The following is a 20,490-nucleotide window of genomic DNA, read 5'->3' on the forward strand; positions in this document are numbered from 1 at the left end:
AATATTTTTTTATTTGCAGGTATTTAAAAATGACAAAATAATACTGCTGTAAAACAATCTTTAGATAAGTGATAAGACATTACTTGGTAGCAGGAAAGCTCTTTAATGATTGGAAAGATGAAGCTTATCAGCTTGGGGCAGATCCGTTTAGCACCTTTTGAAAACAGCCATCTTGGAGAAACAGTCTACTGTCCTTATTTTTGCAAACCTTAGAAAATATTACAGCATTTTAGTATATAAATAAATTCTTAAACAATTTGATTATTTGATAAGAAAACCTATTAACACAAACTGGTTTTTTTTTGTTTTTTTTTTAAATATATTTTATTGATTTTTCACAGAGAGGAAGGGAGAGAGAGAGAGAGAGTTAGAAACATCGATGAGAGAGAAACATCGACCAGCTGCCTCCTGCACATCCCCCACCAGGGATGTGCCCGCAACCCAGGTACATGCCCTTGACCGGAATCGAACCCGGGACCTCTCAGTCCGCAGGCTGACGCTCTATCCACTGAGCCAAACCGGTTTTGGCAACACAAACTGGTTTTTAATGTCTTTGATTACCTTGATATTTTTGCCATTACTTTGGTTAATTTGTGGACTTCTAGAATAGAGTGAGAGCTTCATAGCCGAGCAATAAATAGCTGATTGCTTTACTTGCAAGTACTTTTTAAAGTTGCCTCATTTTAACAATTACAGACACTTTTCCTTGGTTTTGAATTCTACAATTTTTAAAAAATATATATTTTTATTGATTTCAGAGAGGAAGGGAGAGAGGTGGAAACATCAGTGATGAGAAGGAATTATTGATCAGCTGCCTCCTGCACACCCCCTACTGGGGATCGAGCCTGCAACCTAGGCATGTGCCCTTAATGGGAATCAAACCCAGGACCCTTCAGTCCGCAGGCTGATGCTCTGTTGACTGAGCCAAACCAGCTAGGATTTGAATTCTACAATTTTCAAACCTCATATTACTTTTCACTTTTCCTTCAAATTGTGTGTGTGTGTGGGGGGGGGTGGTTTGTTCAAGATACCTGTAAGGAAACTAAATTCATGTAATGTTTGTTTCAAAACTATGCTAGGTTTAAAGAGTTACTATAAAACCTCCTTGTTTGATGAACTTTGATGTAATAGTGCTTACAAATTCCTATTAGAGCTTGTTCATCGGGTGAGGAGAAGAGCCGACCCTGATCCCATGAAGAACACGTGTAAATTACTGGTGGTGGCAGATCATCGCTTTTACAAGCACATGGGCAGAGGGGAAGAGAGCACCACCACCAATTACTTAGTAAGTATTTGATACGGGAGAAGGTAACGGACAAAAACACTCATGTAGGTAGACTCATTTCCCTTAGGAGAGGACTGCACAATTTGAAACATGAAGAAATGGATCTGTTTCAGATGCCGTATTATTTCATAAAATACTTGAGGGCTATCTGAGGTTCTTGCATTACTGCATAGAGATTTTAGTTTCAAATATTTGAAAACCTGTTTTACCTTTGAACTATTATTTTCTGCACAGTAGAATTTTTATGCATATTAGGGTTAGGGAGAGTTCATTACATAGGCCTCTCTTTACCCAAGTGAATTCTTTGAAAACATTACTGCTGTAATGGCAGTGATCTTACTGGGACATGTGAATGTTGCTCTAGAGTGGAAAATGTATTTGTATAAAGAATAAACATTATGCTAGTTTTTGTAATTGGTAGAAACTTTTATAATGGCGTTTTCTCTAAACTGATTTTTGCTTATATGCATGTTTCAGAGAAGATGGGTTTGGTTTATGCCATAAAATGGTTAATTATTGGGCTCTGAGAAATAGATGGGACCTTCATGCTTATAACCAGCTTGCGGGCTGAGAGTGAAGGTTACAGAAGTATTGACACTGGATTTTTAAGCATTTACCGTTGTAATTTTGAAAAGTCAAGAGAATCAGATTTCATTGACATTTTTCATAGTATGACCTCATTTGTCTGATAACTTGGCACTGACCAAAATGCTGTTTAGGAAATAAGCGAATGCAGCTCTTCATGAGCCAAGAGCCTGGCTCAGTAAAGACGTCTTTCTCGTTGCCTCTCGGTGGCCCTTCTCTGCCATGCCCGCCCTCACCCTTCTCTCTCCTCCTCGCCAAGTGAAAGAAGTCATTGTGAAGCTAGTAGGAGCAGTGTGTGAAGTCACTGTAATTCTTGCTCCTATGGAAGAGAGATTTCCTGAAAAAGTTTCTTAATAGGGCTTTGTATTAAGGAGTTCCCTTAATTTACTTCTTTGTTCATTACACCAAGAATATGAATATAACAAGAGGTTAACTAGTACAGACAGTCCTGGGGTTACGTCCGACTCGACGTATGTCCTTTCGTGGTTATGTCGCCATCTCCCATTTATATAAAAAAAAAAAAGTTCTGTCATTTCGACGTATGTACATATGTGCTTTATGTTTTTTATTATTTATTTACCACAAGTGAAGGTCAGGAATTGTTCTCTTTTTTCTTTCTTTTTTTTTTTTTGGTATTTACTGTTTCTTTTTTTTTTCCTTTTCCATTTTCTTTTTCTTTTTTTTAATTGTTTTATTGCTTAAAGTATTACAAAGAGTATTACATATGTCTCCTTTTTCCCCGCCCTTGACAATCCCCTGATGTTCCCTTTCTTTTAATTTGTTTTTTTTACTGCTTCACTTCATGACTGCTGTGTATGTGCTCCCAGTGAGTGACGTAGGTGCTTATGTAGGTGGGTTTCGACTTACAGAGAAAATCGTGTTACGTAGGAACGGATCTCTGACGTAACCTGAGGACTTACTGTACTCTTAAAATTTGCATTTCTTACTCTTACAGTTACTCTAAGCCAGTGATGGCGAACCTTTTGAGCTCAGCATGTCAGCATTTTGAAAAACCCTAACTTAACTCTGGTGTCATGTCACATATAGAAATTTTTTGATATTTGCAACCATAGTAAAACAAAGATTTATATTCTTGATATTTATTTTATATATTTAAATGCCATTTAACAAAGAGAAATCAACCAAAAACATGAGTTCTGTGTCACCTCTGACACGCGTGTCACCTCTAACACACGTGTCAGGTTCGCCATCACTGCTCTAAGCAAAGAGCAGTTTTCTACCTATAACATGCTTTGCAGTTGCCCAAAAAACCTCATCTAGCCAGTTTTGAACAATAAAAAATTCTCTTTGAGAGAAGGTACTGCTGAGTGCTTTGTTCTTGGTGGTGTGAACCGTCCTTGGCTGTCATCCTTTCCCTCGCTAACCACCTCCCCCTCCCAAGTGAGAGCACAGAGGGAAGGGGGAGGTGAGCCTCATTTTCCTGGCTCTCGGCCTGGTCCCCATGCTGCACTCTGCCCAGGGCGGGTGGGGACAAGCTGAGCAGGGCCTGGCACTGCTCCTCACTCTCTCTGAGGAAGGCATTTGAGGAATTGGCCAAGAGACCGAGTGAAGACAGAATATTTCCTAGAAGAGACTTTTAGGTAAATCGATTGACTATTCATTTTCATTTTTGTAACTGACTGGAATGGCAGGTTTTTTAAAAAAAACTGGTTACTTGGTATTTTGGTTCCATATGCAGTTGATTACTTAGATTTATACTAAGGTGTACCACTGTTTTACTCTGGTAACAACACTTTATTTGGGGCTGGGAATAACTTCTTTGTTAGCACTGTCAGTGATGAAGATACTACTATGCTAGTATTTGTAATTGGTAGAAACTTGGATAATGACGCTTTCTCCCTGCAGGATTCATTACGGCGCAAAGAGCAGTAAAGGTACATAATGTCTCTCCCTCTCACAGATAGAGCTCATTGACAGAGTCGATGACATCTACCGGAACACTTCCTGGGACAACGCAGGCTTTACAGGCTATGGAATACAGATAGAACAGGTACTTATCAAGGCATTGGCTCACACACTCAGCTAAGTTCTGTCATGTAAATATTTGTCACTTCAGATCTAATCATAAATAAATAAATGCCATAATTTTTATTTGTTAAATTAGTGTTTTTTATATTAATTACTTATAGATTATGAAGTTTTCTGTTCTTAAGCTTGTTTTAGGCAAAAAGCCTTTTTTGCTGCTCTGATCTCTCCCTTCTCTGAATTCAGGGCCTTTCTATCCCCTGCCCTGTTTTCCTTGCCTGTGATCATGCTTTCTGTCTTCAGTTAGAATCCTGGCACGTAGTGTTGAGTCTGTAGTCAGGAAAGTTGCTCAGAACTACTGTGTACATTGCAAGGCATTTATGCGTACAGACCCATTAGAACTTTCTCCCAAACCTCCTGATTTCTTACATCTTGTTAATAGAATATGTCCAGCCCAGCTGGTGTGGCTCAGTGGTTGAGCATCATCCCACGCACCAAGAGGTGATGGGTTTGATCCCCGGTTAGGTCACATGTCCAAGTTGCAGGCTCAATCCCCATAGGGGTGTGCAGTGTTTCTATCTCTCTCTTCCTCTCTCCCCAAAAAACCCCCAATAAATAAACAAATAAATAAATATTTTTATTAAATATATTTTATTGATTTTTTACAGAGAGGAAGGGAGAGGGATAGAGAGCTAGAAACACCGATGAGAGAGAAACATCCATCAGCTGCCTCCTGCACACCTCCTACTGGGGATGTGCCCGCAACCAAGGTACATGCCCTTGACCGGAATCGAACCTGGGACCTTTCAGTCTGCAGGCCGACGCTCTATCCACTGAACCAAACCGGTTACGGCAAAAAATATATTTTAAAAAATAGAGTGTGTCCAGCCACAGTGTATTAATGTCATCTTAGTATCTCATAGTAAAAATTGTTCCAAATTGATAAGACTAATTAAAAAGACTGTTCTGAAATTGGGTATTGCTCTGGACACTTTGATATGGAAATTATTGTTTGTATTTTTTCCTAGGCTTTGTTCTGAATTAACCATATTCTTATAGGCTCTGTAGCTAGAATTTAGAGAGTAAAACAAAAACAACCTTGAAATTATACATCATTCTTATAAATGTTGAACTTTTATAGTACTTGCATAAAACTAAGAGAATTATTTTTCCCTTTTCCCATTCTTTTACTTGCATTTTCTTTTTTTAAGTTATTATTTGAATAGGTAACATATACATATGGTACAAAAGCCAGAGAAAAGTAAGTCTCCGCAATCTCCGCTCATTGTCAAACCAGTTTCTTTCCCCAGAGACACCCATGTCACTAGATTCATGTGTATTTTTCCAGAGACCTTTCTGCATGTATAGCATGTGTGTGTGTGTGTGTGTATTTGACACAGTGGTGGTATGCGTACTTTCTGGATCATGCTTTTCCATTTCATGAATATGTTGGTGACTACCCCACTGTGGTTCAAATAAAGCTGCCTCACTTGTTTAAAACAGCTGCGACTTGATTGAGTTTTAGGGGATCAGTAAAGATCCCCCTTTTTTTTTTGCTTTAGAACTTGGAACCAGTTGAAAAAATAGATGTGATCTAGGGGCTAAAAATATCAGCTTCTTTAATAACAACAAGCGGGTTGGAAGATACGGCTTAGATGGGCCGCCACAGGAGGCTTCCTGTTCCATCCCAGAATTGGTCTTGACCACCCACCCCCAGAGCCGCAAAGCGCACCCAGTGGGCTTCCCACGTGGTGGCAAAGCAGAGCCGTTATGCCCTCCGCAGGCAGGCAGCGCCAGAGACCTCGGGAGCGACCTGCCGAGCCTGGTCCTTGCTGCAGGATTCATAGTATTTGTGCTACATGTACAGGGAGCAGCCCCTGTTCTTAATACCTTTTACTCCTGTGGCTTATAGTGACGGACATCCTAGTCTGCATCTCTGCATCATTGACTAGAGTTGAACTAAATATTTTAGGCTAATGGAACTGAAGTTCTCATTGTTTGAACTAAATATAGAAAAAATGAAAATTTGGGAGTACATTTGTAAATTTATAAATCATTTATTGACAAATTCTCCATTATCATCTGCTTCTCACTTTGTTTTTAAACATTAATTATTTAGGGCTGAAGAATTTTATGTAATTCTGGTTCCAAAACATATTTTTTTCTAGAATCGGCTTTTATTGAATATCTGAAACAATGCAGTATTTAGTTTGTGACTTTTTCTGAAGTGTTCTAAGTATATTATCTCTTTAAGTATAGATTCGCATTTTCAAGACTCCAGAGGATGTAAAACCTGGTCAGAGGCACTATAATATGGCAAAAAGTTACCCAAATGAAGAAAAGGATGCCTGGGATGTGAAGATGCTGCTGGAGGTAGGTGGGGAGCCTTGGACGTGGCACTGTTGCTACCACTTGTGGTTTCTGCCGGGGCGGGGGGCGGGAGGAGGGGTATGTCTACTGACGAAGGGACATGTTAGAAAAGGGGTTGGGGAACCGGAGCAGCCCAGACAGCTGGTCAGCAGTCACCTGTCCCCTGCAGCAGGGCCAGCAGCCAGCAGGGCAAAACGCTGTGCCCACAACCTTAGTGTATTGGGATGATGCTCTCATCACCTAGCTACCTGGTCAGGACCCTGCTGTTCATTTTAAGCATTTTAAAAATCAAGGTATTTTTTAATTGGAGACTGTGGGTTGTTGTAGTAGAGGTTTCTTCTAAAACCATTAGAATTCTTGAAATACTTTAAAGTCCTTGTCTTTGCGAGAAGTTCTGAGGCCCCTGAGGGAGGTAGGCGTCCCAGTACTGGGTCCGGCAGATTTGGAATGTCCCCAGTGCTGGGCTGTGTGCTCTCCCACCAACCCTCATCGTTTCTGGAACGGCTATAAAACGCTCCCAGCCGAGCCCTTTGGCGTCCCCACCCCCTTCAGATGGCAGTCTGCTCCTCACCTGTGCAGGTAGGTGGGTGCGAGCTGTGGGCAAGGAGCATTGCCCTGCGTTGCCCGTACTATTTGGTGTAGACCTGCAATCATATGGAGCCGATCTGGAATACTTGGATGAAAGATCTTTCCATGTCATGTTATTGTTAATCTAATTAAGAACACTTTGCTTTTTTAAAGCAATTTAGCTTTGATATAGCTGAAGAAGCATCTAAAGTCTGCCTAGCACATCTTTTCACGTACCAGGATTTTGATATGGGAACTCTTGGATTGGCTTATGTTGGTTCTCCCAGAGCAAACAGTCACGGAGGTGTTTGTCCAAAGGGTAAGTTTCCCATTTGCTGTGTGACTGTGTGGGAACAGCAGGCTGATTGGCTTATATTGGAATTCTGTACTGAACAAGCAATTTGTCTGTTTTCTCTCCTTTAGCTTATTATAGTCCAATTGGAAAGAAAAATATCTATTTGAATAGTGGTTTGACCAGCACAAAAAATTACGGTAAAACCATTCTTACGAAGGTATGTTCTTTTATTTTTTAAAAGGATAGATGTTTAGTTTATTATAGTTGTTATATATTTATGAAGATATCTTCTAAAAGAGTACTAAATACTAGGTTTTTTGTGTGTGTGGTTGTGTTTTTTTTGGCCTAAACACATGTTCTTTGGTGAGAAATCTGAAAATAAAAGGTATAAAGAAGAAAATAAAAATTACTGGTCAAACTTCTTCCAAGACCCATCTGGGCCATTGTTTTCCATAAGCTGTCCCCGGGGCCCTTCCGCTGCCCTCCTCTGCGGGTGCTGGTTGCTGGCCCTGCATGTGGCTATGGTCTGTCACCCGGACTCTCCTTTCCTGGGCCCACACTCTCTTCATGACTAATATCAGCATTTTGGTACAGACCCTCAGGAGCTCCCCTGCGCTTTAAACTGGATCGTTAGCTCATGCATTCCCAGTTCCCTTCGAATCTGAAGGCATGGCTCCGTTGTCCTTTAGTCCTTTGTGTTCCTGTTAAAGCCTCTGAAGCCACTCCAGTCTTTTATGCTTTGTATGTGACCTGTTCTTTCCTCTGGAATATTTTGGGATCTTGTTTTTGCCCAGATATATCCATTAGGAATGTGTTAGGGATATTCCAGAAAGTCCACATAACAGAAATCCAGTAAGCAGTGACTTAGATAAGGGGTGTGTTTGCCACAGTCGAGAAGTTCGTGGGCGGCATTCTGAGGTGTTCCCGCGCTCAGATGCTGGGGGCCCAGGGTCTTCCCTCTGTCCTTAAGCCTTTGTCCTCATGGTCACACGATGGTTCCCTTCGGTGTTGCAGAAAGGAGGACAAAGAGAGCATAGTCTGTCCCTTTTTAAAAACTGGTCTGGAGGTCCCACCCACTGGCTTCTGTTTATAGCTCAGCAACAGAGCCGGTCACATGGCTGCCCAGATGTTCAAGGGAACGTGGGAAGGTGGCTGTTTTAGCTGAGGACATTGTCCTCTGAGCAGAGTTAGGATCTTTCAGGATCCCATTCCTCAGGGCCCTATTTAAGATAGCAGGGCCCACTGGCCAAAGCCGGTGGTGGTTGGGTATTGGAAAGTAATGTTTTCTTTGCATGATCTTTAAGGAAGCTGACCTGGTTACAACTCATGAATTGGGGCACAATTTTGGAGCAGAACATGATCCGGATGGTCTAGCGGAATGTGCCCCAAATGAGGACCAGGGAGGAAAATTCGTGATGTATCCCATCGCTGTGAGCGGAGATCATGAGAACAATAAGGTATGTGTCTCGGAGCGTCTTGACGTGGTTGGGAAAGGAAGAGGCTACTGAGTAATAACCAGAGCTCAGAACGGGTCCGTTCAGGGATGGACTGCAAACTCCCAAGTACCTGGAAACTTGGCTGTGTGTTGGGAGTAAATGTGGCCCGTCACATCGGGGTAAAGCTGCTGTCGGGGCTGTTTGTTACCAAGATGAAGCATGTGCGTTTGAGCCGTTGGACACTTAGCCATAGCTTAGGTTTGTGTTGCAGGTCTAGGTTGCAGGGTCTGGTGGGCTCAGGCTGTAAGATAAAACTTCTCTCATTTTCATGTACAAGTTGTCATTCATTTAAACTCTGCAGTACTTCACCATTTGCATGTTTTCATAAACTGTTGCAACAAAATACATAATTTGTCAGACTCTCAGCCTCCTGTGGGAAGGGCCCTGGTCTTTCTGTTCGCAGTTCTGTCTCCAGTGTCTGGTCGGGTAGGTGGCACCTGGTCAGTGTATTGGTACGTATGTGACCAGTCTATTCTGATAGATATGCGGGTTGGCTTGGGATATTGTTAACGACAGAGACTTTAAGAGAGAGTGTCCATAGGCGTCTGGTCCTTTCATGGTGCCTGGAGCTGAGCAGCAGCGAGCAGTGAGAAAACACACTCTGTCGTGCAGAGTTAGGGCTGGGAGGGCTCGGATCAGTCTCTGGTCAGGAGAGATGCTGGAGGGTTTGTCCTGCCTGTCGGGAGCCAGGCCCGAGCAAGCGTCTTCACTGTAACCATTGGAAGGGCCTTTCAGAAGTCCAGGTCGTGTTCTGTTCAGGGTGGTGGCTCTCGGAGAGCTTTCTGGCCGTTCCTTGTGTGTGCCTCAGTGGCCACGTCACCTCGGAGTCCTGTGCTCTCCACTCCTCAGGGGCTTGGTGGCGCTTGTCTGGGGTGAAAGAAGCCATTTTAGCGATTTGCAGAGAAGTGTGGAGACCCCACCTCAGATAACGATGCCGAGCTCTCCCTGTGCCTCTTACCCTTCGTCATGATGTCAGGTGGCTTGGCCAGTGGGCTCTGTCAGAGCTCCTGGCTGCTAAGTCTGTCGAGTTTAGGAGGAGCCGCTACCTTCGTGGTTCTGGGAAGTGAGGGTAGAGGAGCCTTTGAGCCACTGGTCACCTTTGAAAACTGAAGATCTTGGGGGCTCATGAGAATGTGTAGAGCAGCGGTCGCCAGCTGGTGGTCCGCAGACCCTGGTGGTCTGTGAGGTCCAAAATGTTGGCAACCGCTGGTTTAGATGACAGTTTAGAATTAATATTTTAATAGACTACACTGAGTGGCCAGATTATTATGACCACCCCATCAGTACTTCGTTGGGCCACCTTTTGCCTTCAATACTGCGGTGATTCCTCTTGGCATTGACTCCACGAGATGTTGGAAGGTGATGCGAGGAATCTGACACCATGCCTGATGAATAGCACTGACCAGTTCTGTGAGATTTGATGGTTGTGGAACCAGCTGCCTGATGGCTCTTTTAACTTCGTCCCACAAATGCTCCATTGGATGGAGATCTGGTGATTGTGGGGGCCACCTAGGCAAGGTAAAGTCTCCCTCATGTTCTTGAAACGACTCCTGCACAATACAAGCACCGTGGCATGGCGCATTGTCTTGTTGGAAGAAGCCATTTCCATTGGGATACGCCATCAACAGGATAGGATGAACTTGATCAGCAGCGATGCTTAGGTATGTTGTGCTATTCAGATGTTGTTCCACACGATTTAAAGGGCCCAAATCATGCCAGGAAAACATGCCCCAAACCATAACACTGCCCCCACCAGCTTGAAGGGTTGTACTCATGCATGTGGGGTGCAAGCTTTCATGCTGTTTCCTACAAATTCTCACTCTGCCATCTGCATGATGCAACTGGAAACGTGATTCATCGGACCACGTGACTTTTTTCCAATGCTCGACTGTCCAATCCTTGTGTTCCTGTGCGAATTGGAGACATTTTATCTTGGTAACTGCAGACAGCAAAGGTGTTCGAACAGGCCTTGGCTTCCATATCCCATACGAAGCAGTGTACAGCTAATTTGTCTATAAAGGTCAGGTGGTCATAATAATCTGGCCACTCAGTGAATATAAGACTGCTTCTCAGTAAGCTCAACTATTGAAAGTCTTTAAACATGGATCATTCATACAGATAGCCAGGGAAGGGGGTGGGGAGCCAGGTCAGCCCATTGGCATGCCTGGACGTGGTATCTAGGAAGACGAGGTCTGTGACGGTTCGCACTGTCCCCGGCGGTGCCAGGCCCGAGCAGGCGCGGCTCGTGGTCTGGTGGAGCTCACGGTCCTCCACTCGTGCCCGACTGCTCGTCCTCTCGACGGACTGGCTGGGATGTTTGGGGTCAGCCTGCGTGCAGCTTGCCTTCCTGTGAGGAATTTTAGGCTCTTCGCCAAATCCGCACCCGCCTCTCAACATTTCACGGAGGGCGAGGATCAGTCCCAGGCAGAGGCACATAGAGGGACAGCCATGAACTTGACACGCCTTCAGGAGGCTCCGATGGACTTTTGTATTCAGAGTTTAGAGAGGCGGTGCAAACACAGGGGAATGGATTTTCATGTTATTTTGGGTCCTTTTTGCTCCTCAGCTGTTTTCAAACTGCAGCAAACAGTCCATCTACAAGACCATCGAAAGCAAGGCCCAGGAGTGTTTCCAAGAGCGCAGCAACAAAGTGTGCGGGAACTCCCGCGTGGACGAAGGAGAGGAGTGCGACCCGGGCATCATGTACCTGAACAACGACACCTGCTGCCACAGCAACTGCACATTGAAAGAGGGCGTGCAGTGCAGGTGGGCGCGGCGGGGCGGCGGGGCCGGGAGGGGCAGATTGCAAGCACAGGGGCTTTGGAATCGATGAGGGCGTGTGTGCCGGGTGCATGTATATATGTGTGTGCGTGCACACAGGTGTTTACCCTTTGCCCATTACAGCAGGAGAAATGCTTCCTCCAAGCAGTCTGCCAGTCTGTCATGGAATCCCTACTCTCACACACTTTGCGGTCGCGTGGAGACTCCCCCAGAGCAAGAGTCGTTTCTGAGGAAACAGGTGTCAGGGAACACGGTCGATGATTCTCTTCATGCTGCATTCTCTATACAGTGGGGCCTTGACTTACGAGTGTCCTGACTAACGAGATTTTTGAAATACCAGCTGTCTCTCGGCCGATTTTTTGCAGAGTTGATAGAGTAATTTGAGTTAACGAGCTCCTCAATGAGCTCGGTCTCGGAACGAATTAAACTCGTAAGTCAAGGCCCCACTGTAATAGCAAATCCTGGACACCATCGACTGGCAGTCCTGGGACACATACACAAGAGTTTAGTGTTGTCCCGTTTAATGGCAACACCAAATGTGGAGGGAGCAGGTTACAAGTTGGAAGGCACCTCTGTTGCCATTTTTATGTCCCTGAGAGCCAGGCCTGCCTGGAAACAGAGGGGACAGCTTTCGTTGATGGTGAATCACAGACTTGACCGCCTACATGCATATTAACATGTAAATACTCGGAGGAGGGCTTGGGCTGCTTCGTTTCTTGACCATTGATTGCCTACAGGCCAGTGTTCTCTTTTACATTAATGTATTATGTATATTAAGCTAATGAAAACCGAGGACACCCAAGATGTTTTATTTTATTTTTTTAAATATATTTTATTGATTTTTTTACAGAGAGGAAGGGAGAGGGATAGTTAGAAACATCGATGAGAGAGAAACATCGGTCAGCTGCCGCCTGCACACCCCCTACTGGGGATGTGCCTGCAACCAAGGTATTTGCCCTTGGCTGGAATCGAACCTGGGGCCCTTCAGTCCCCAGGGCGATGCTCTATCCAGTGAGCCAAACTGGCTAGGGCAGGACACCCAAGATGTTTTAAAGACAAGTCACTCCGGACCAGCCTGACCTATTGTCTGCGTTGCTCTGCCTGATTCCACATGAGGACGGGCAGACCGAGTGTATGCAGGTGGCGCCAGCACCTGCAAGTCGGGTTATGCAGGAGTGGGTGACCCAGCCCGGAGACCTTGCCCTGCGACCGCTCCTCAGGGCCTGTGACAGGGCTGCAGTGTTGGCTCTGAACTGTCCTTTGACTTGAATGGTCCCTGTCTGCTCCTCTGCAGTGACCGGAACAGTCCTTGCTGTAAAAACTGCCAGTTTGAGACTGCCCAGAAGAAGTGCCAAGAGGCCATTAACGCTACGTGCAAAGGCGTGTCTTACTGCACAGGTACGGCTCCTGCTGCTTCTGGAAGACTCTGCTCAAGTGGGGACGTGCGTGTTTGGGACACGGGCTTGTTTCACTTACATGGAAGCAGCCGTCTCTTCAATTCCCATGCGGAGTGGAGGGTGCTCCTTAGTGTGTGGCACACGGTCAGGGTCCTGCAGACCCGTCTGTTTCCGGACAGTTCCCCTTCCTCCCCTCCCGTCGTGCTCCTCCCTCTCGTAGGCGTCCCTTCTGCTGTGATGAACGTTTGCCTGGATGTGTGTATTCCCCTGAAACATAAGGTGCTGCTCTGTGTCGGAGTGTTTGACATGCCGAAATGGCATTCTACCTTAGATCTGTCCACTCAGTACCGTTTCTCACGAGTCGTTCTGTTGCACTGTGTGCTATCTGTGTCTGCATTGAGTTCATGTTGGGGGCACCTGCCGGGCGCTAGTCGTGATGATCTCACTCGTCAAGCAGTAGCTGCTGGGATAGCCATCATCTGGACACGTGGGGCAGGGCTGCGGCAGACAGCCCTTCCTGCACTGGTCCCAGAGCTGGAGGACAGTGTGTCAGTGCCCCTGAGGGCCCGTGGCGCCTCTGTCCCACGTCCTTGCCAAGACTCTTACTTTTTGCCAGTTTGATGCTTGCAAAGTGATTTCTCATCTTCATATACAGTTTCTTGAACACCTCTCCCCGGGGAGGGCGCTTTCAGTCTAGCTGGTGGCACTAGTGTTGGTGTTACTAGTGTGATAGCACATACGCATGTGTTACATGTCTCTTAGGTTTCACAGTAATAGAGCAGACTGCATGGCCAGTGTTAGTGGTTGAGGTGAGGCCAGGGAGACAGAGTGTGGGCATTGGGGACCTTCGGGGCCTGGCCCTCTCCCAGACCTCATCTGCTTACCTGCCGATTGGACACGGCCGTGTCATCCTTGCCCGTGGGTCACCTTTTACTCTGCCAGACCGGACTCAGGGTCGGGACCGTGCATGTGGCGCGCCCTGTGGGACTGGAGGCGTGGCTCACGGGGCCTCCGCTTGTTGGTGCTCCCAGGTAACAGCAGTGAGTGCCCTCCGCCGGGGAACGCCGAGGACGACACGGTGTGCTTGGACCTGGGCAAGTGCAAGGACGGCAAGTGTGTGCCCTTCTGCGAGAGGGAGCAGCAGCTGGAGTCCTGCGCGTGTAACGGTGAGCACGTCCCCGCCACGGCCTGTGTCTGCCCGGCCCCGGTCCTCCACTTGGGGCCCTGACAGTGTCAGCTACTCACTGCTGCTGAGGATGGGGCGAGCCCAGCGCCGTCAGGGGCGTGCAGGTGGCGTGTGGAGACAGACCTCTGGATTCAGATCCTGGCTCCACTGTCTGAAAACCAGCCCATTGGCCTCCCTTCTTGCCACGTTTTCAGACCACGTGGCCAGTGTGGGGCGAGTAGGAGGGGATTCTGTGGGTGGTGGGGGTGGGGCTGGGTGTCAGACACGCACGAAGGCAGCAGGAGCTGGTGCCGTGGGCATTGAGCTGTGGTGCTCCTTCCACACTTCACCGGAGAGCGCCGATTCCAGGACTGGCCCATTGAGGAGGACGCTCGCCACCGGTGGTGGGCCAGGCCAGGGGCCTCCTTAGTGATGGTTGGCACCATCATGCTGGCCTCTCAGACACCTGTCCTCAGGTTTTCGCATTATTTTTGGAGCCCCTGGGTCTGAGGGGGGACCTCGGGTGGACTGGGCTCTGAGCTTCCTGCCCCAGCCCAGAATTCTGTTGATTTCAAAACGAAGAGCCCAGAGATCACAACCCCTGGGTTGGGAACTCGGCATCCACACAGTGGAGTCAGGTCTTCAGGCGGGAAGGGAAGCAAGGAGCCACGTGTCCAGGAAAACTCAGCTGTGTGCCCTTGGTTTCAGAGACGGACAACTCGTGCAAGGTGTGCTGCCGGGACGCCCAGGGCCGGTGCGTGCCCTACGTTGACTCCGAGCAGAAGAACTTGTTTTTGAGGAAAGGGAAGCCCTGTACAGTAGGGTTCTGTGACGTGAATGTGAGTACATTTATGTACAGCTTTTTCTGTCCAGCCAGGTGGGAAATGTTTTCACGTTGTCCTCAATTTTGCAAATGGAAGGAAACAAACCAGGGCTGCCCTCTCCTCACCCAGCGCTCATTCCTGTGCGAGTCCGTCCGGTGAGGTCAGCGTGGGCACCGCCTATGCGCACAGCCGGGCGCCCTCGGGAAACGGCGCTCTCTCCAGAGCAAGGGACTCCGAGTCCAGCGACTGGCCAGGACCTTGGGAGTTTTGGCAAAGTGGGTGGTTGTGGGGCGGTGGGTCCTGATCATTTGGTTTTCTGTTAATTACGAAATTGACTAAGATTGCAAAAATGTAGGTAAGTCACCATTTGTAAGTAGGAAAGATCTAGAAGCAGCTTGATCCACCCAAATCAGACCCTTTGGTCTCTTATTTATGTAAAACATGGTGGAGGGTTAGTGTCCAGAGGCTTCCCAGGCCCCCGGCTGTGTCCCTGGAGTGCTCAGTGCCACCCTTCCTGGGACTCACAGCTTTTACACCCTGGGTTTCTGAGTCCGTCTCTCGGGAACCCCAAGTTCACGTATAGAAACGGCCTGGTGGTCAGGCCTCAGTGATAGCACCCCCTCCTTTCTTAGGGCTCATCACACTTAAAGTATTGCCCATATCGAAGGTGAGCCAGGTGCGTTAGCTGTTTGTAGAAAGCCACATTGCTTCTAAGTGCATTTCTTTTAGGAAAAATGCTGTTTTCTGTTCATAGGGCAAATGCGAGAAACGAGTACAGGATGTCATCGAGCGATTTTGGGACTTCATCGATCAGCTGAGCATCAATACTTTCGGTAGGTGACCCCCAGGTGCTTGTCTGCTTAGAACCGAGTGATGTCTGGGTGATAGTGGAGAGTGGAGACTCTGGTCCTGCAGCAGCAGAGGGAACAGTCCCTGCGTTAGTTCCGTCTGTGGCCTCATGGGGTGCTAGGCCTCCCCTGGTGGGTTGGATGCAGTTTTCAGACGAGGGAATCGGTGCTTAGTCAAAGCATCAGCTTCCTTCTCTGCTAAATAAAATGCACTCACAAGAGTCGGCCTGTCCTACAGACTGGAAATCTGAAATTACCTGATGGATTCATTTTACAAACGGCCTCAGGTTTTGCAGAAGCAGGGCGTGTATTATGTCCTCCAGGGCCCGTCATTTAGAGTTTAGTCACAGAAATGCCCGGAGAGCAACAACACTGTCTTCATAAGCATTGTTCCCAGCAGCCTCTGTGCAGTGGCTCCAGGAACGATTCTGGGACTTCATCCGTCAGCGGCACTGACCTCTGTCTCAGGGCTGTTTCTGAGGCGGCGGGGGGAGGCGGGCAGGTCTCCCAGGTGCACAGACACTCTCGGCGCTACAGTCAGGAGAGTGTAGGCAGCAGCCGTGGCGTTCGTCACAGCGATGAAGCTCGGAGCATTTCCTTGGAGACTGTGCAGTCCGTGGGTCCAGTCAGTCACTGTCTGAAACTGTTCACAGGGAAGTTCTTAGCAGACAACATCGTGGGCTCCGTCCTGGTTTTCTCCTTGATCTTTTGGATTCCTTTCAGCATTCTTGTCCATTGTGTGGTAAGTCACCATTTGTAAGTAGTGAAATCTTCTCTTAAAAGGTTGAACAACTCCAGCCATAGGATCTGTGGAAAAGATAAAATCTGTCCTTAACAAAGTCTGACCTACTGTTTCCAATGACATATTTCAGTGTTAGCCCGAGGACAGCATATCTTGTGAAGAGCTTAGCTAATAGGCCTTAAAAGAATCTTACTTTTTGTGTGTAGATGTTTCATTCTTGTGTAGAATTTCTGAGGAATTTTATACTTCTGAGCACAGGAGACTGTTCGTTTATTTTTATTTTTTTGTTATCCTCACCAGAGGGTATTTTTCCATTGATTTTTTTTTAAATAGAGTGGAAGGGAGGAGAGACAGAAACACTGATGTGAGAGAGACACATCGATTGGTTGCCTCCTGCACGGGCCCTGACCAGGGCCGGGGATTGAGCCTGCAACCCAGCTACGTGCCTTTGACCGAAATTGAACCCCAGACCCTTCAGTCCACAGGCCGACACCCTATCCACTGAGCAAACTGGCCAGGGCCACAGGGTACTGGTGAGCTGGATTTGCCTAGGACCTCAGATGAGTGAAGTGTCTCAACATAAGTATTTGCAGGCTTTGTTGTCACAGAGCAAACAGCAAACACCCGCATCCCAAGATGGTGCCCTGTGCCATCAGGTCCTTGGCATCACCATGTGGGTGTTTAAACCCTTCCAGACACAGAGCAGGAGCAGTCTGTTTATTCTCGTTCAAAATGAGTGACAGCCGGCAGGTCGAATGGGGCTTTGTCCGAGGAACTCCAGATTGTTCCTTGCTTCTCTGTGAAGGCGAGGGTTTGTCTCCTGCACGATGGGCAGGCCGAGGCTCCACTTGTGCTGCCCCCAGGTGAGCCTGGGAAGCCTCAGCACAGCCAGTAGCTCTCGTGCTGTTTACTATGCAGTGAGTTACACCTGTGGACCCTCCGTGAGGCCCGATTCTTGTTCTGAGCAAAGCTGCCGCAGGAGGGAGGGTGCTGGCTTGTTTCTGACCACAGACCCGCTCAGGGCAGCTGAACTAGGAGCCAGACCTAGATTCCAGGGCCCAGCCTCCTGCCTGGTGCCCATTGTCATGCAATGCCAGCCACAGGCAGGGTCTTAGGCAGTGGATGGAACCATGTGTGCAGCCTTCTGAAGCATGATGCAGGTCAGAGACCCAGTTCCTTCACAAGTTTGGGCCACAGGAACTCTGGGAACAGCTGGGAAGAATATCAAGGCTGTGGCGGGCTGGGCAGTGTGAGGCCAGAGCCAACGAGAGCACAGGCACAGCCCCTCAGCCTCCCACCAGCGGCGCCGGGGCCAGCTCTGCCCAGGCACAGGCAGGGCCTGGACACACGGGCAGACGCCTCTGTCCTCCTGCCCCCGGTGGGAAATGCCCAGAGGTACAGCATTGGAACCTGTCTTACTTCACACCAAAAGGAACAGGCTCTTGCGAGCGCAGAGGCACCCGTAGGTGGTGGCAGAGCTCCTCAGGTTTACGGGCGACACTCATTCTCATGCATCGGACCTGCTACCACTTTCTACAGCTCAGGTTCTAAGTGCTTCACTCAGTATTAGGAGGTTCTCTAAGGCAGTGGTTCTCAACCTTCTGGCCCTTCAAATACAGTTCCTCATGTGACCCAACCATAAAATTATTTCCGTTGCTACTTCATCACTGTCATGTTGCTACTGTGATGAATCGTCATGTAAATATCTGATCTGCAGGATGGTCTTAGGCGACCCCTGTGAAAGGGTCGTTCACCGCCAAAGGGGTCGCGACCCACAGGTTGAGAACCGCTGCTCTAAGGACTGAGCACTGAAGTGAATTGTGTTTGTGGGAATGACCTTTTCCTGCTCTCTTCTTTCTAGGATAAGAAGCTGGATAAGCAGTATGAGTCCCTGTCCCTGTTTCACCCCAGTGTGAGTATGCTGCCCGACAGAAGGCCTCTCAGTGGCACAGGGAGACCTCCGTCGGCCACCCAGCTGCGCCCCCTGTGGCTGCTGGAGGTCCTGCTGCAGCAGGAAAGGCCGAGGTGGGGTTCGTTAAGTCCTGTGCCCACAGCAAGGACGATGGGTGGGGATGTAAGGGGAGCAGTGCTGCTGGCGCCTCCCCACAGCCCGAGTGACTCAGCTGCTCAGCACCAGCTCAGTGACTATTTTGCGATTGTTTTTGTCTTGAGACCTGAACTTGAGAGTTGTTAGAAGTTTCCTTTTGGGTCTTCACATGGTCAGTGGGCAGGCCACTTGCAAGCTGCCTTTCTGAGTCATTTCTGAGTTGAGAGTTTTCCTCAGCGCGTGGGTCGTGGCAGCAACCGTGCGAGGCTGGGTGGGCGCGCTGGAGCTGGCAGACCTGCCGCTCATCTCTTCCTCCCGTGTCTTTCCAGAACGTGGAAATGCTCAGCAGCATGGACTCTGCCTCGGTCCGCATCATCAAGCCCTTTCCAGGGCCGCAGACCCCAGGCCGCCTGCAGCCCCTGCAGTCCACCCCTGTGGTGCCGGTGGCGCCTGTGGCCCCGAAACTGGACCACCAGCGCATGGACACCATCCAGGAAGACCCGAGCACGGACTCGCACATGGACGAGGACGGCTTCGAGAAGGACCCCTTCCCGAACAGCAGCACAGCCGCCAAGTCGTTTGAGGACCTCACGGGCCACCCGGTCACGAGGAGCGAGAAGGCCTCATCCTTCAAGCTGCAGCGGCAGAACCGCGTCGACAGCAAAGAGACCGAGTGCTAGTGTAGGGAGGGAGGCCCTGCGCTCTGCCCTGTGTGCAAAGTGTTTTTGTAGATTTGACCTAAAATCACTCGCAGATTTTGTGAAGATCTGGGAGAAACAAGGCAGTGACTTCAGCAGGTGCTGGTCACGTGTCTGGACTTCTTGGCATATGTACTTGTGTGGTTGGGCCTTTCTGTGTGAACAGGTAAGGTGAATCTAGCTTATTTTGAGGCTTTCAGGTTTTAGTGTTTGTTTAAAATATCCTTCAACCTGTGGTGCAGAAGCAGAAAATACAGCTGGATTAGGTCATAAGTATTTACGTTTTTGTAAAGTAACCTTTATATCGATGACAGCACTGATTAGGGAGAGAACGATTTTCTTTTTCATACAGTGTCATGAAGATGAGGCAGTTAGCATTACTCGTGAGGATAACTGGAACACAGAATAATTTATTTTTCTGCCCTCAAGTAAAGATAAGATAAAACTGAGCTGTGTACTATCTCCACAGTGTGGGTTCTGGTTCTCGGCACTACCCCACGCCTACAGCAGGGAGAATACCCACCCCAATCCAGGAGTGATTTGGGTTACTGTTTCTGCAGTTTAAATAATCTAGTTTACAGCGAGAGCCCCAAGTAGGGCTAGTTGCATTACAGAATCCTGCCCCCTGTGTGAGACCCTCATTTGCTGGGCAGTTTTCCTGTTTTACAAGTGTGTTCCGGGACCTAACACTGTTGGCGCTTCTGGGACGGCAGCAGCCGGCACGCCCACAGCACTGAGCGTCCCTAGGCTCCCTCAGAGTTCTCTCGGTCTCCGTGTCCATCTGGCAGCACCAGCCTTCCGGCCACTTTTCCAAGAACCAGTGGCCCTCGTGGCAGCGGCCCCTTCTGGCTGAAGAGCCAGAGGAGATCTCGAGCCAGAGCTCAGGTGCGGGGAGTGGCCATGCCTCTAGGGAGGGTCACTGTTGTCTCCATAGGAGAGGTTGCGTGTGATCTGGGGGACCTTGGGGGCCTGCTGAGGGCCAGCGTCGATGCTGGTGGAGTTGGGGTGCAGTCTGGGAGGCTCCTCTCAGATGCCTCACAGCTTGAGCTGTCAGCACCCTGGGTGCCTGGGACGTGCTGAGGGGCTGCGGCACCATCCTCACCTGGGCCCGGTGGCCTGGCATCGGGAAGCAGGGCTGGGCTCCTGTTGGCATCGCTGAATGCAGGGACCTTGTCTTCCTGGAGGTGACAGTCTCCTTTTGGGGGTGGCCTCGGTGAGATTCGGAGCTGGTCCGCTGCCCTGTTCACTCTGCAGAGCTGTGCTGTGGCCTCGGAGTCCAGGACGGCTCCACCATGTCACACCGGGTGGTCGGGGCCTGCTGTCCAGGCCGCTGTCCCGGGCCGGCTCGGGCTGCTCCGCACTGACTGGGGGCCAGCCCGGCCGAGGCGCGGGGCCTGTCTGCCC

General features: G+C 48.6%; 1 protein-coding gene across 4 annotated transcripts in view; it reads left to right on the forward strand.

Annotated features, from left to right (window-relative positions):
* The window catches only part of ADAM17 (ADAM metallopeptidase domain 17), a 36,074-nt gene extending 16,526 nt beyond the window's left edge, over window positions 1-19,548 (forward strand). For 2 of the 4 annotated variants that reach the window (XM_059660576.1, XM_059660577.1), the window contains exons 6-19: window positions 1,152-1,285; window positions 3,792-3,881; window positions 6,116-6,229; window positions 6,968-7,112; window positions 7,217-7,305; window positions 8,393-8,545; window positions 11,151-11,350; window positions 12,660-12,763; window positions 13,794-13,928; window positions 14,636-14,766; window positions 15,506-15,584; window positions 16,253-16,341; window positions 18,203-18,253; window positions 18,718-19,548. In XM_059660576.1, the coding sequence (XP_059516559.1) occupies window positions 1,152-1,285; window positions 3,792-3,881; window positions 6,116-6,229; window positions 6,968-7,112; window positions 7,217-7,305; window positions 8,393-8,545; window positions 11,151-11,350; window positions 12,660-12,763; window positions 13,794-13,928; window positions 14,636-14,766; window positions 15,506-15,584; window positions 16,253-16,341; window positions 18,203-18,253; window positions 18,718-19,068 (1,865 nt within the window). In that variant the 3' untranslated portion in view covers window positions 19,069-19,548. Of the gene's footprint in view, window positions 1-1,151; window positions 1,286-3,791; window positions 3,882-6,110; window positions 6,230-6,967; window positions 7,113-7,216; window positions 7,306-8,392; window positions 8,546-11,150; window positions 11,351-12,659; window positions 12,764-13,793; window positions 13,929-14,635; window positions 14,767-15,505; window positions 15,585-16,252; window positions 16,342-18,202; window positions 18,254-18,717 lie in introns of those variants that run through there. The other 2 variants (XM_059660578.1, XM_059660579.1) reach the window with 2 other exon arrangements.
* The last annotated feature ends 942 nt before the right edge of the window (window positions 19,549-20,490 follow it).

The sequence above is a fragment of the Myotis daubentonii genome, chromosome 12 (genome assembly GCF_963259705.1).
Source record: "Myotis daubentonii chromosome 12, mMyoDau2.1, whole genome shotgun sequence".
NCBI classification, from domain to species: domain Eukaryota; kingdom Metazoa; phylum Chordata; class Mammalia; order Chiroptera; family Vespertilionidae; genus Myotis; species Myotis daubentonii.